The 15,878-nt window shown below is 41.6% G+C and overlaps 1 protein-coding gene across 1 annotated transcript in view; it reads left to right on the top strand.

Annotated features, from left to right (window-relative positions):
• Taf2 (TATA-box binding protein associated factor 2) overlaps window positions 1-12,751 on the top strand; it is a 108,602-nt gene extending 95,851 nt beyond the window's left edge. The window contains exons 25-26 of the mRNA XM_045144174.1: window positions 3,194-3,316; window positions 12,489-12,751. Coding sequence (XP_045000109.1) covers window positions 3,194-3,316; window positions 12,489-12,751 — 386 coding nt within the window. The remainder of the gene's footprint in view (window positions 1-3,193; window positions 3,317-12,488) is intronic.
• The last annotated feature ends 3,127 nt before the right edge of the window (window positions 12,752-15,878 follow it).

Below are 15,878 nucleotides of genomic sequence, written 5' to 3'. Positions count from 1 at the left end.
TGGAGGTTTAATTGATGCTAGAATGAAGTATTCTGTCTCATGCTTCTGTGTTAGGATTTAAATGTCTGTTGGTTTGGATCTTTCTGCTTTTTGTTGTTGTTGAGGTCTTGCTCCTGAGAGGTCAATTCCCAGCCCCTGTCAGAAGAGAGATGACAGTCTGCTGGAACAGCAGTGACATCAGACCACACCAGATAGAGAAATTCCCCTGAAAACAAATGAAAGAGAAGAAAGAGGGAAGACAGATTTTATGGAGAAGAAAAAAAGGGAAAAAAAATTAAGCTAAGAGGAAGTATTTATTAATATTGAGATAAAAATAGGAAAAAATGTTAACAAGTTCAAAAACAAAATTACATAAATATAAGAAGTTGAAAATAAGAAATGGGCATCATTTTCAAACAAAACTCATAAGATAAAGCCAGGATAATACTAAAAATATAGTTGAATAAAAGTTGAGGGGATGGCACAAGTTAAAAATGAAAACAGGTAAAAAGGCAAAAATTGTTCAATAATTTTAAAATGCTGAATAAATTTAGTTGGGTAAATAGAAAGGGATAGAAAATAAAAATGAAAGTATACTAAAAATACTCCAAAAATGTAATAAAATAAAACTGAAGGGGAACTACGAGGGACAAAAAGGAAGAAGCTTCTCTTTGAGCCTTGAACATGGGAAATACCAGTTACATGCCAGGGGTGGCAGGAAGGTCATTTATTGCCACTGTGGCTGATAATGTCTGTCACAGCTGGCTTCATTTTAGCATCACTTCTTAGGTTTGCAGTGTGTGGGTTGAGCTGGTGCTCTCAGCCATCTGAGATGCCTCATACTGTTCCCCTGGGTGGTTGTTACTCTATCTGAGGGCTGTCTCCCAAGGGCAGTGGGAGTATGGAAAACAACCACAGCATGGAAACTATACAGGTGGAGGACCTATCTTTGTTCCTTTAAGACCTTCTGAGATTGAAGCAAGGACTGGAACTTCCGAAGTCTTTGGCTCTTTAGTGAGCGGCAGATAGGTAGCTCCAGAGGTGATCCACTGTCTGACCTAAGCTCAGGCTGACAGAGCTGCAGCTCCGGTCTGCTCCCAGCCGTCCTTCCCTCTGCCTGCGTTAGCCTGCTGCAGCCTGCGCGGCTTGGCTTGTCAGCCTCTGGCCCACTGTGCTCCCTGCTGACCTACCTGGGTCTGCCCTCACCTGGGGCTGTGGCAGGCCAAATTGTGCCTTCCCAGTGGGGCGGGTGGTTTCCTGTTCTCAGGCTCCCAGGGCAGCGTAGTTAAAAGTAATAGGTTCTCTCTCAAGATTGTGCCTGGCTGCTGCTCTGAGTCACATAGAGTCATAGTGACAGAATGGGGTTCTTCTGACCTGAGGAATTATTGGGTGTGGGGCTTCTGAGTGCTGGAGCTGTTGTGAGGAAGGACTGCCAGGCTCTGCCCCAGGCCCCCTGGCTTGTCTTTCAGGTGTGTTCTGCTTCTCCTCCCTCTACTAGGGAAACTACAGTCAGACCTGTTTTCAGCATACTTCTATTCAGTGAATCACTTGTCTTTTTTTTTTTTTCCCTGTATTTTCACATACAAGGAGGTGCTCGTGTGTTCACAGGTGTATGTGTAGATGCTTATGTTTACATATGGCTGGAGCATAGCTTAAGTGTCTCAGAAATGCTACCCATCTTTTCTTGAGACTGGGTCTGTCATTGGCCTGGAGCTCACCACAGACAAGACTGGCTGGTCAGGGAGTCTTAGGGATCCATTTGTCTCTGCTTCCCAGTGCTGGGATTGCGGGACATGCCACCATGCCTGTTTTTTTTATATTTTTTTTTTATGGAGATCAAACTCGGATCCTCATGCTTTTGAGGCAAGCGCTTTACCAAGTGAGCTATCTTTCCAGCCCCAGCTCTATTTTTGTTTTCTTCTGACTCTCATCTTCACTGGTCACGCTGGGCGCTTCTGGCGTGCCATCTTACCTAGAAGTCCCAAGTTTACTTTCCAGAATATATTTGTAGTTTGCTGTTAAGTTTAGATCCAAGCCTGGCCTCCGGATTGATGCTACAGTCCTATTCATGCTATACCATTAAATTACTTCTTGGTTTAAATGCCTTCTATAATCCTTGACTTATTTTAATATAATTTTTTTTAAAAAAAAAATGACTTTAGCCAGGCGTGGTGGCGCACGCCTTTAATCCCAGCACTCAGGAGGCAGAGGTAGGAGGATTGCTGTGAGTTCAAGGCCACCCTGAGACTACGAGTTAATTCCAGGTCAGCCTGGACCAGAGTGAGACCCTACCTCGAAAAACAAAACAAACAAAAAAATGACTTTTTTTTTTTAATTTGAGAGAGAGAGAGGGAGAGAAAGAGGCAGAGAGAATGAGAGAGAGAATGGACACACCAGGATCTCCAGCCACTGCACATAAACTCCAGATGCATGTGCCCCCTTGTGCATCTAGCTTACATGGGTCCTGGGGAATCAAATTGAGGTTCTTTGGCTTTGCAGACAAAAGCCTTAAACACTAAGCCATCTCTCCAGCCCCTTGGTATATTTTATCAGGATGTTTTGTAATGGAATTTTAAAACAAATTTGGGGTTAGTAAATTATATGCAAATTCCACGTCAGTATTAAAATACATTAAATGGATATTGTATCAGAATCAGTGGTCTAATTCATGTGTTCAGCAAGTCCTTCTAACTTATTGTGTCCTAAATGTGAATTGTTTAAGCACACAGCAATCATAAGAAAGGATGAGATTTCATGAGATCTTTGGTAGTTCTAGAATGAATGGTATTCTTGGCTGTGGTGATGTGTCAGTGAGTAAAGTACCTGGCCACACAAGTATGAGTTCAGTCCCATAGCACCCACATAAAACGCTGGCCATGGTGGCACATGCTAGTGCTGGGGAGGTGGAGGAAGGGAATCCCCAGGGGTCACTGGCTAACTACTCCAGTAAAAGCAGTTAGTTCAAAGTTCTGAGGTGGAGAATGAGGAAAACCATGATGTCAGCCTCTGGCTTTCACACATATACACACCCACATATACGCAAGCACACACATACACACATGCAAAAGCTTGTATTCTTTTTATTATCTGTGATTTTGCTGTGGTTGGACTGTTTCTCGTTTTAAGACTATCTTGTGAAAATCTGTCAAGCCTTTTTCTGTTTTTAGGAAACAAAGAAATGTATCCATCTTCTCCCTTTTGTTTGGCCTTTTAGGGCTGTCTAAATATCGGCCAGCTAGCTCCAGATCATCGCTAATCCCCCAGCACTCATCAGGCAGTGACGGCACACCCCCCACAAAGCCCCCGTGGACTGTGGAGCTTGCCCGTAAGGGAGCAGGTAGAATTCGTGTCTTTTCTCTTTCTCTTTTTCTTGTTGTCTCAAGAACAAATTTATAAACATCAGTTATTTTATCAGTTAGAAAATGCTTTTAGGGCTGGAAAGATGACTTAGTGGTTGAGGTGCTTGCCTGCAAAGCCAAAGGACCCAGGTTTGATTCCCTAGTACCCACATAAAGCTGGATGCAGAAGGTGGTGCAAGCTTCTAGAGTTCATTTGCAGTGGCTGGAGGCCCTGGCATGCCCATTGTCCCCCTTCCCCACTCCTTCTCTGAAATATATAAATAAAGTTAAAAAAATTTAAATATACTTCTAAAACACAAATCTTCCAGGTGTGACGATATTGCCTTTAATCCCAGTACTTGGGAGGCAGAGGTGGAAGGATTGCCATGAGTTCTAGGTTCAAGGTCACCCTGAGACTATGTAGTATATTCCAGGTTAGCCTGGGCTAGATTGAACCCCTACCTTGAAAAATCAAAAAAAAAAAAAAGGAAAGAAACCAAAACACAAATCTAGAAATTACTGTTCTGGCAGTACATTGGTTTCATACTTAAAGATGATTTTTAAATTAGTTTTATATCAGTTTCAAAACTAATACACTCATAGAAAGCCTGGAAATACCAGAAAAAATAGATGAAAAAAGAAATCATCTCTCACTGTGCTGTGTTATATACCCATAACATTAATATTTTGCTCCTTTCTTATAGTGCCTTTTCTGTATATTAGGTCTTTCAATAGTGGCCATAAAATCTGTATCATTATCCCTTTATAAAATGTGAACAGTAACCTGGTGTGCTTATGGCTGTTTCATGTGCACTCAGTGCTGTGCGTAGAGAACGTTGGCCTGTTCTGTCGGTAGATTGGCCCAGATTCATCAGGCTAACCTTTCAGCAAGGCGCTTCTGGCCAGGTGTATTTGTTCGCTCATCAGCCACTGTACATGAACATCTGCTTAGTCTCTTCCTCTGCTGCTTATCAAGAGAAGATCATAGTTCAAATAAAGAGTATTGCCAGGAAACAGAGATCAAGTTTCCAAGGGTTGATGGGATAAGGCATAAAAAGTAAAATCACTTTTTTTTCAGTGTTTCATACTCTTTTCTCCCTTCAACATAATATGATATCCAAATTTTGTCTTAACTGGTGGATATGTAAACACAGGCTTATTCATCCCATTTACAGGCCAAGCAAGTGCCACTTCTTAAAATGGCCTCACCACAGATCTTCTCATTGTCCTACCTAAATTGCCCCCTTGCCACGTTACTGAATCTCATTCTACAGTTTAACTTTTCCATGGTCTCCATTGATTTTGCCGTGTTTTTCACGGAATGTGTCTGACCGTTACTACATTGCCACCACCTTTGAGGCCCTGAGCCTTCTTGTCAGCACTGTCACAGAGGTTACATCTCTCACCTCTTTTCTCTTTGGGTGGCATCTTCTCCACTTGTTGAATTCTCAGCTGCTCCCTTAGTTGTCCAAAATCATGCTTAAAGAATAAGTTTTCCAAAAGTCCTGAATCAGAACTTCTGCATTTTAGTGGGTGGATCTTGCTTATGAAATTTGGTTTTGTATGGTAGAAACAGAAGAGTACTAGTTATTAATTTGAGGAGCTGAGTGATGTGTTGATAACAGACTTGAAGCAAAGGCACCACTTAGAGACTGTGACGCTGCGTGCCCCGTCACGCCAGACGCTGCTCCTCCCCTCGCCCTCTCGCCTGTGTGCTTGTTGCTTGAGACGAAACTCTGTCCCCTGTAGATACTAAGCTGCACAAGCCCCCGAGTGTCTTGTTGCTTTGTATACTCCTGTTACATGATTATACCTTGTAAGCTTTTACTCATATGAAGGCGTTTCAAGCTATAAAGCTTATCAAATGTTAAACTTGTTATTGAGTTAGAGAGTGGTGTTTCCATATGCCTTCCTTACCTGTGAAGTAATAAATTTTGTCTCAGTTTCCTACAATCAAGTCAATTTCTGTTTCAAAAAAATTTGCGTGTATGCTTGGATTTTTGTAGTGATGTGGCACATTGACTTTGTAGAAGGCTGGAACACCTTCTTGTGCTCTTTTGTCAGTGCTTCTATATTGTTGTTCCACAGGACTGTGCATTTTTTTGGGTATTCTTCGTATTATAGTTTTCATCACATTGTATGGAAAGACTAGTGAGAGAAAATTGTGGGGATGGTGGGAAATGGGAACATATAAAGCATTGAAATTTTAGCTTTAGCTGCTGTGCATGTGTAGGCACTTTTTTGGTTTTTCAAGGTAGGGTCTCACTCTAGCTCAGGGAATTCACTGGAATTCACTATGTAACCTCAGAGTGGCCTGGAACTCATGGTGATCCTCCTACCTCTGCTTTCCAAGTGCTGGAATTAAAGATGTGTGCCACCATGCCTGACGTGCAGGCACTTTTATATGTGTCATTTCACATAACTAGTAAACATTTTGCTTCAAGATACAAAAGGGTCCCACATGGAAAGCAGTACTATTCAAAATTCTGAAATTCTTTTTTTTTTTTTTTGTTTGCTTTTTGTTTTTTGAGGTGGGGTATCACTTTACCCAGGCTGACCTGGAATTCACAATGTGGCCTCGAACTCAGGGTAATCCTCCTACCTCTGCCTCCTGAGTGCTGGAATTAAAGGCATGCACCACCACACCTGACCAAAGGGTAATATTTAAAGGTTTACTTTACATGCATTTATTTTGGAATTTTGGCACTTTTCCCATAACACATTGGTCCTTTTAACAGACATGACACTGAAGAATGGCAGTACCAAAGTAGCCATTGTGATATCAGTGTTTCTGTGAGACCCGCCTTTAGGTATGCCAGCAACAGAATGTCAGTCTAACCCGGGCTGGGGAACTGTGGGGAGGGTCTTCTACTGTGGTTGCCAGGTTGTTCTGTTTGAGTTGGGGGTTCATGAGAGGGAGGTAGAATGGTAGTAAAGGTATCTTTAAGGTAACTAGGAAAACTAGACTCTTGCCTTTTGAAAAAAGATTCAATTGAAGGATCCTTGTAGGCATTGGTCTCTCATGGCATCCAGGAATCTTCTCACTCAGGTTGTTTCTGAGGCTCAGGGTTGGTTCGTGAGGGAGTAAGAGAAAGTTCCAGATATCTTGAGACTTAGATCCAGGGAGGTGCGTGAAGGAAGGACTGCCTTCTAGCTTGCTTTAGGGGTTGTGTGGATGAAGTCAGGAGGGGTGGGGAGAATGAGAGCAGAGGGAAGGAGAGAAGGAGAGCTCCTCCAGCTACCTGGCTTAGGCTCTCTTATATAACACCGAACTGTATAATTCAGAAGAGCACAGCTGTAGTGCTTGAGATTTTAGTTTAAAATTTAAAACAATTTTAAGAAACATGGATGTTTCCTTTCTTTTGAAACTCAATATAAAATCTGATTTTATCTTTAAATTATAATATTAGTCAATACTTTTTTATGTGATATAAAAATCCACCAAGTAAAATTCATGTCTTTCCCAATAGAAATTATAGGTTTGTCTTAAATTTAAATATATAAAGCTGACGTGAATGAACTTAACAAAATTAGGTAATGATTCACTATTTCCTATCAGCATTTTTATCAGATGGGCCAAGTGGCTTTCACATGAGGCTTGTGTTGTACTTTTGTATGGTATTGTACTTCTGTTTGTGGTTTATACTTGTTGACCACAGCTTAAATGTTTTATTTGGTCTTCAGGAAAGATTTTATGTTGGGCAGAACAACAAAACTTTGACGATCTTTTGTTCTGTCTGTATAGCATGAGATGAGAAAATTTCAATACTTTGAATTACACGTATATATTTTTTCCTGATACATCTGTCACCTAAAATAGACATAGGTGTTTCAGGTTATTGGACTTTTCTTACCTTGAAAATGAACTATGCCTAGGTGTGGGGGTCCTCAAGTTACTAGGCATACCTAAACCCCTAAAACAGCAATGGAATTATGTGTGTAAATATTTATGCCACAGGGCTGGGAATATTCTTTCTCTAGAGACTCTATAGGTAACCTCATTATACTACCATGAGTATAAACATGTAATTCCAAAATCTGATCATTAACATGATCCACATGGGAAATAGTATTTATCACTTTCTATTAAATTTACAAAAGTTTCTCAGGAAAGATAGAATAAAAGCAAACAAAAAAAAGATATACAGTGTCTGTAATAAGTGAAAAGTTAAGAGTTAGCAGATGTTTGTAGTGATAGCACAACATTAGGTCAGATGTTCAGAAACTTCTAATTAGAAGACAAGCATGATAGCTTATGCTACTACGTCTACTCCTGGAAGCTGAAGTATGTTGATTTCTGTGAGTTCCAGGCTAGCCTGGCCTATAGCATGAGACCCTGCCTCAAATAAGGCGTGCGCGTGCACACTCAAATCCACACACACACACAAAACCACAAAGAAATAGAAGCACTTTGTTTAGCTTCTCTTTTTTTTTATTAATTTTTTTTAAGAGCCTAGATGGTAGTTATTTTATTTTATTTTTTTTATTATTTATTTATTTATTTATTTGAGAGCGACAGACACAGAGAGAAAGACAGATAGAGGTAGAGAGAGAGAATGGGCGCGCCAGGGCCTCCAGCCTCTGCAAACGAACTCCAGACGCGTGCGTCCCCTTGTGCATCTGGCTAACGTGGGACCTGGGGAACTGAGCCTCGAACCGGGGTCCTTAGGCTTCACAGGCAAGCGCTTAACCGCTAAGCCATCTCTCCAGCCCTAGCTTCTCTTTTTAACATTATCTATCTATCACCTGTCACTTATTAGAGAGGAAGAGGGTCAGACACAGACAGTGGCTATGCTAGGGCCTCTTGCGACCACATAATAAATCCAGATACATATACCACTTTGTGTGTTTGGCTTTATGTGGATACTGGGGAATCAAACCTGGGCCAGCAGGCTTTGCAAGAAAGCACCTTTAACTGCTGAGCCATCTCTCCAGCCCTTATTTGGTTTCAGTAGTGACCAGCTCATGGACATTCTTTTTTCATCTGTACTCATAGCTTATTTCCACATTTTTGCATTATTTTGAAGCAAATCCTATTATTCACAATTTAGTATATATGCCTAAAAGATAGAATTTAAAGATCATAAACAGTAGTAACTAAAAATGATTAATTCATTAAATATCCACTTGCTGTTTTGTGGACTCAGAAATCTATTTTTGTTTTTTACAGTGCATTTGTTTAAATCATTGTCAACATAAAGTTCACATAACAATTGTCTAATATCTCATTTGTATCTTTTAAATCTAAAACTTTTCATCCATATCTTTTCCTTCCCTTACAATGTATTTATAAGTTAGATTTTTAAAAAATATTTTATTTTTATTTATTGATTGGAGAAACAGAGGGAGGGAGGGAGAGAAAAAGAGGCAGAGAGAATGGGCACCTCAGAGCCTCCAGCCACTGCAAATGAACTCCAGATGCATGTACCACCTTGTGCATCTGGCTTACGTGGGTTCTGGGGAGTTGAACCTTGTCCCTTTGGCTTTGCAGGCAAGTACCTTAACCGCTAAGCTATCTCTCCAGCCCAAGTTAGATTTTTTAATCTGCAGTGTTCAAGTGTATATTTTTCTAATTATGTAATTATATATAATTACAATAGTTACTGTAAATTTGTAGTTGTGTCTTGATGCATAATTGGGTTCCAGTTTATAGATGGGGGGCACTTCTGTTTGGTTGATGCTTTCCTGAGGTCAGCTGCATCTTTGGAGAGTGAACACCATTGAAGAATGGATTGGACATGACTGAGCTCCTTGCTGCTGTATCTAATGTTTTTGGCTCACATATACTATGTTTCAAGCCTGTAGTCAGTCATTCGTGACAGGAGCCATGGCTGGCCAGGCTTTGTATTCTTGGCAGAGCTCATACAAATCAAGATTCGTAATCCTGTACCCTTAATGAAAACTCAGAGGCCTGCAGAGAAGAGGTTGGATTCACTTTGAAATGGTTGTTAGTATTTCTTGGAAAAGAATAAACCCACAAACACTCATTTGTCTAATTGACTCTTCCCTTTGCTGGGAAGTACAGCTTCCAATGTAATTATTGGCTTTTCTATGACCCAAGTAGCTGGCAGGTGTTTTGGATTAGATGATGAAACTTGTCAGTGCAGCAAAGGACCTCAGACTAAAGATTGCAGATAGGATAGGCAACTTACAGTGTTGTGAAAGTCGGCTGATGGAGAATGACTCCTGATGAGCTAGGAGCTGAGCTGCTCGTGCGGCTTGTCAGTCTTGGTACCGGCCGTCCACCGTGTTCTCTCAGATGAGGTCTACTATCTTGTACTTAGAAAATGGAATTTAGGATCGTATAATAGTAGCACACTTAACTCGGGTATTTTGTCAGAGTTTATAGTTACTACATGACACTCAGATCCCAGATTTACTTCTCCATCAACAGTTGCTTAGCTTTTTTGCAGCAGTGCTAGTCTTGGCTTTTCAGGAACAAATCATGCACATAAAAATCTCAGGACAGTAAGGTGTAAAAGAACCCTTGTTCATTTGTTCCAAACTGTCAGAACAATGAAAAACAGGAGTAACAATAGCAATTAATTGACTTAATAATGTATACAGGTCTTGTGCCTTATCCTTCTCTCAAAATCAGTGACCTTCATTCAAATTGCATGTACTTGGACATCTTATTTGGAAAAAAATTCATCCATTTGCTTAGCAAGCTTTGTCAGATGTGGGGCCGTCGGCGGGGGCCTGTTGATTCTTTGCCATGCACTAAGACACAAAGCTGACAAAGATCCTGCCTGTTCGGAAGAAGCTGCCCTTCTAGTTGGAGAGATGGAAAGAAACACCACAGTCTGTCTGCCGAGGGCCCCGAGCCATAAAGGTGAAGAGCTGCGACGCGAGCCTGGCTCTTTATGCTTGGAGTTTGAATCTGCCAGCCCCTACCTTGGGCATGTTACCCAATCTCCATGCCTGATTCCTGATCTGTCTTGTGCTGTGAGAACATGAAGGAACTAATCCCTGTGGGTGGTTTGGGGGAACCCTTTGAACTAAGCTTAAAGTCATTAAAGGACTAAAATGCCTTGTTTCGCTGTCCCCTACAGATTACAGCTTTGCTGTTACTTCATTGGAGAATGTGCCTGTCTGGCTCTCTTCAGACTAATTTAGATGCCTCCTGTTCTGCTGTTTCTCATTATGTTCAGCCTTCATTGTTCTGTGTGCTTAGTTTCTTTGAGAGTCTGAAAGCTTCTGGAGGGTGAGATTTGCCCAGTCTGTTGCTGTTTTCTCTAGTTGGCATGTAGTATCTGGTGATTGCTAAATGAATGTGAGAGTCAAACAAGAAATAAAAAAGGATATTCTAGCCTAGGGAATGGAATTTGTAAGTACACAGTGAGTGTGCAAGTGTGCTAGACAGGAGGCATGGAGGTGAAGCTGGCACAGTGGCCTCCGCACCGTTCGTAATTGTCAGTCAAATTATGCCATAGTGAACTGTTAGAATATGCCTATGCTTATGCCTGTTTTAGTGAAAACCATAATTTGGGAGCTATATGGATTACAATTAGTGCTGAGAAGCTACTTTATAAAAAGAAAAGCACTGTAAAATTGAAGGATATTTTATTGAAAAATCTGTGGGTTTTGTTTTGTGGAAGATCATTTTGTAGCTTTCTAGTCTGATCAACACTGGTCCTTTTTTGTGGGGGTGGGCCGGGTTCAAGATAGGATCTTGTTCTAGCTCAGGCTGACCTGGAATTCACTATGTAGTCTCAGAGTGTCCTTGAACTCAGCAGGCCTTCTACCTCTGCCTCCTGAGTGCTGGGATTAAAAGCGTGTGCCATGGCGCCTGCCTGGGTCCTTTTTTAAAAACTATTTTTTCTTTATTTATTTGCAAGCAGAGAGATGGAAATGAGACAGGCAGAGAGAATGGGCGCACCAGGGCCTCCAGCTGTAGGCACCATTTTGTGCATCTGGCTTTACATGGGTACTGGGGAATCAAACTCAGGTCATTAGACTTTCTTTGCAAGCAGGTGCCTTCACAGCTGAGCCAGCTCTCCAGTCTCCTGCCCCCCACTTTTTTAATATGTAAGCATGAGTATATATAGTTAGATTTTTCCTTTTTAAAGCTTTATTTATTAACATTTTATGCCTGTATATATTTCGATTTACAATCCCCTCCCATTACCATCTGTTGTCCCCCTCCCCATTCCTCTGTGTTCTGAGAACCCCATGGGCTAGGCCATGCGACACTTCAGTCTGAGAAACCAGTTAATGGGAGAGTAGTACTGTAATCCAGATGAAATGAAGTGCTCTGAATGAAGCGTACGCAGGTTTGGGGTAGCGTCCGATTTAGGAAGTGCTAGAGGGTCAGCAAGATTTGATGACCAGTGCAGTCTAGAAGGGTAGAAATCTGGCTTTTCCTTTGTTGGCTGCATATAAAGCCATTGTTCTAAGTGTAGGTTCTTCTTAGAGCATGGTCTAAGGACACTGAGCCCATGGCTCTGGAAAAGATGTTCATGCATACTAGAGTTAGAACCAGAAAGAACCTTTGAGAACATTCAATCTAAATTTTTAGATGAGGACTTGGTCCAGAGAGATAATATGCTGAAGGTTTATAGGACAACCTAGTCTAGACCTAACTTTTACTTTTTACTGATACTACTCTTGTCTTTATATGCGAATATTTCCTTTATATCCTCCCCATGTTTCTGGTTTTCTTACATTTGCTGAATCCTCTGGAAGACCTCACTTTTACTATATATTCCCAGAAGTCATCTTAGGAAACTAAGAGTATTGTTTAATTTTACTAAGATATCATTATCAGTAATTAGGTTATGTAAATTATATATTATTCATTCTCTAAGTGCCAAACAAAATACTGCCCCTTATAATACTTTGTAGCCAAACTGTTTTTGAAGAAGTTATGTTTTCATTGACCATTAGTTTATATTACACATGTAATTATTCTTATACGATGATAGAGTAATACATTGGAATATGTCATAATTTGTGTAGATGAAAAGAGCATACATATTCAGCTCATGACCAGAACGCTTAAACTTCTGTAGAATTAGTTGGATGTATTATTTTGATTCTTCTCATTCCTAATGATAGTGATAAATACTTAAGAATCCTTCCTTCCATGATCTTGTCATCAGCCTCCTGTTACTTTAGCTTCATTGTCCTTATTGCCAACCGAAACTCACACGGGCATTTTTGGTCTCGAAGGTAAAGAGCAGTCACCTTTGGAGATGAGCGTGCCCGCGGTGCCCGCGGCGCCCCTGTCGCTGTTTGCTAAGGAGGCGGCGGCGTCCAAGCACGGCGAGCACCGCCGCCGCCACGAGCACAAGAAGAAGAAGAAGAAGCACCGGCACAAGCACCGGCACCGGCACCGGCACGACGCCCGCGAGCGCGAGCGCGACCGCGAGCCCTTCGCCTTCTCCAGCCCGGCCAGCGGCCGCTCCGCCCGCTCCCCCTCCCTCTCGGACTGAGCTGCGGCCCCGGCCTCTCCGGGCCGGGAGCGCCTTCAAGCTGCAGGCGCCTGACCCCGGTATCTGTGCTGGCAGGTTCAGGGGCTTGTGCAAGCCTTCATGTCCGTTGGCCGCCCCCTTTCTCACCACTTCTCCATGTGTCCTGCCAGTCACTTACGTTTGACGTCATGGGGTAGAGTCTGTTTTAAACAGAGAAAACTGCCAGACCTGTGACGTATGATCTTCCCCGGTCTTGAATTGCTGAGGAGACAGGCTTGTCTGTAGGACTGTCTCCCTTGTATTGCTTCTTGTTACCATAGAAGCTAAGCACGATCAGTCATGAACAAAGAATAAATTTCCTTTTACCCTAAAGTACTATAATTTTTGGAAGACATTCTTTTTTTTAAAAGTTTGAATAACTGACTTTTGATAGCACATTTGGCAATTATGACATTGGAATTTAGCAGAACAATCAAACCCACAGTTACCCTCAAATCAAGATGTTTAAATCACAGGTTTTGTTTTGTCTTCCATTAAGTACAAATGAGTGTCTTCATATGTAAGGTATGTTTTGCTTAATGTGGACAGCTTACATACCCAACACATAATCTTTCTAAATCAGTCTGCATATAAGCCAGCCATGGTAGCACAGGCCAGTAATCCTAGCACGTATGAGCTAGAGGCAGGAGGATCATTTCATGCTAGCCAGGGCTACATAGTAAGTGTGAGGCCAGCCTGGGCTACATGAGAGTATCTCAATAAAAAATACAAAACAAAATTACTCTGTAAAACAGTCTGATACCTTTATGGAGGTGAGTTTTTGTTGTTGGGCATAGATTACTTGGCCTTCACTGGAGTATATCAGGGACATTTTAAATACAAGCAGTGTCTTGGTTTCATATTTTAATAGTTTGTGTGGTTATGTGTTTTTATTTCTTCAATTAACTGTTTAAGAATATTTTAAATATCTGTTCAGTTTTTATCATTTCCTTTATCATTAAAAAGTTTGACAAGATACTTATTCCCAGGGTAGATGCTGCAAAAGGGATCCAATAATATTGGACTTTTAAATATACTGTTAGTTGTATTTAACTTGTTTAATAAAGAACTTTTTTTAATTCACCATTCTTCCTCTGCATCCTTTAATTTTGTTACCTTCTTGGTGTGTGTGTAACGTGCCTATCCACACAGTCTGCAGTCTTGTAACGGTGGGCTTGGAGCCAGCCCAAAGCAGCAGGTAGAGTTTCAGAAGGCAGAGCAGAGGGCAGGGTTTCTTCATGGAAGAGACAGATCTGCAGCAGTGTGGCGCATGGCAGGCACATGCGCCAGATTCCAAAATCAAAGAACTTGGCTTGGGTGTAAATGCAAGGGGAGTGTGGTCAGATGTGGCAGGGCCTGAACAGCTGCTGTGTAAACGTTCCGAGCGACTCCGTGTTGGCTGAGATGTTGGAAAATGGGATATTTTATATTAGGGTCTCAATGGCACAATATATGGAACTCTCAACTCTGACATTTCAAAGTAACGATTTGTTGTGTGGGAAGAGAGTGACACGATAGCTGCCATATGAAATTCCCTCTTGGGCTGGCACGGTGGCCCACGCTTAGCATGCCCAGCACTCGGGAGGCGGAAGTAGGAGGATCACAGTGAGTTCAAGGCCACCCTGAAACTACATAGTGATTCCAGGTCAGCCTGGGCTAGAGCAAGAACTCGGGAGGGGTCAAACATTGTGTGAAGACCTGTATTTATGTATGTAACCTCTACATTGGATGTTTTCATTAGACATTTGTAGTGAGCATTGTTTATGGTAAGCTATAGATTCTTGTTGCCTTTAAAAATGTTTTAATTTAGCTGGGTATGGTAGCACCCACCTTTAATCTCAGCACTTGGGAGGCAAAGATAAGAGGATTGCTGAAAGTCTGAGGCCACCCCGAGACTACGTAGTAAATTCCAGGTCAGCTTGAGCTAGAGTGAGACCCTACCTGGAAAACCCAAATATGTGTATGTGTGTGTATGTAAGTATGTATGTGTGTGTGTGCACACACACACACACACATATATATATATATGAATTTATTTGTGAGGAGAGAAAGCAAGTGAGTGAGTATGCTCATTCCAGGGCCTCTTGCCATTGCAAACGAACTCCATACACATGTACTACTTTGTGCATCTGCCTTTAATTGGGTACTGGGGAATTGAACTGGGACCAGAGGGATTTGTAAGGAAACACCTCTTCAATGGCTGAGCCTGATTTTAACACCAGCCCAAGTTTGCTTTTTCATAGGCAAAATTTGATACTGTTATAAGTATCAAATCAAGTGTCAATGATTTGATACTTGATTTAAACTTGGTTCTGTAGTACACACTGTGTGTTAATTGAAAATTCATGTGTTTTGGGAAGGGATTTCACATTTCTTCCAGTTTCTTGGAAGGTGAAATTTACAATTTGGTTCTTGCTCTTGTGTTTTTTTTTTTTTTTTTGAATGATTCTTAAGAAACTGGACAATTTCTTGCCTGTCACCAAACTCCTGCAGACTCTAGAAAGGCTATTTTGATCAAAATATCACCTTGTCTTGAAACCCTTGTCTGGGAGGCAGCTAGCATCTCTTAACTCATCTCTTTTGTCTTTGAGTTTTTTCAGTGACTCGCTTCCAGAGAATAAAATACGGAAAAGGAAAAATAATAATCACCTTCTCATAAAATACAAGCTGGGCTCATTGGATCAAGTGTTTGCCACACAACGCTGAGTACAGATGCCCAGCCCCCACTAATAGCTGGAAGCTTTGTTGGGCTTCTGTAAGCAGAAGCAAGAAGGGCAGCAACCGGCACGGTGGCCAGTGGCGCACGCCTTTAATCCCGGCACTCGGGAGGCAGAGGTAGGAGGATCGCCGTGAGCTCAAGGCTGCCCTGAGACTACATAATGAATTCCAGGTCAGCCTGAGCTAGAATGAGACCCTCCCTCAAAAAAAAAAAAAAAAAAAAAAAAAAAGGAAAGCCAAGAATCTTCAGGGAGTTCAAGGACTGAACTGAGTAAAGAATGAGAGGCCTTGCCTCAAATGAGGTGGAAGGCAAGGACCAGCCCAAACGCTGTCCTCTGATCTCCATCATACAGACCAAATTAAAAATAATTTTTAAAAAAGTTGACAGGCA

The sequence above is a fragment of the Jaculus jaculus genome, chromosome 2, assembly GCF_020740685.1.
Source record: "Jaculus jaculus isolate mJacJac1 chromosome 2, mJacJac1.mat.Y.cur, whole genome shotgun sequence".
Classification (NCBI taxonomy): domain Eukaryota; kingdom Metazoa; phylum Chordata; class Mammalia; order Rodentia; family Dipodidae; genus Jaculus; species Jaculus jaculus.
Note: the sequence above shows the minus strand (reverse complement) of the source record. Positions and strands in the feature narration are given on the sequence as shown.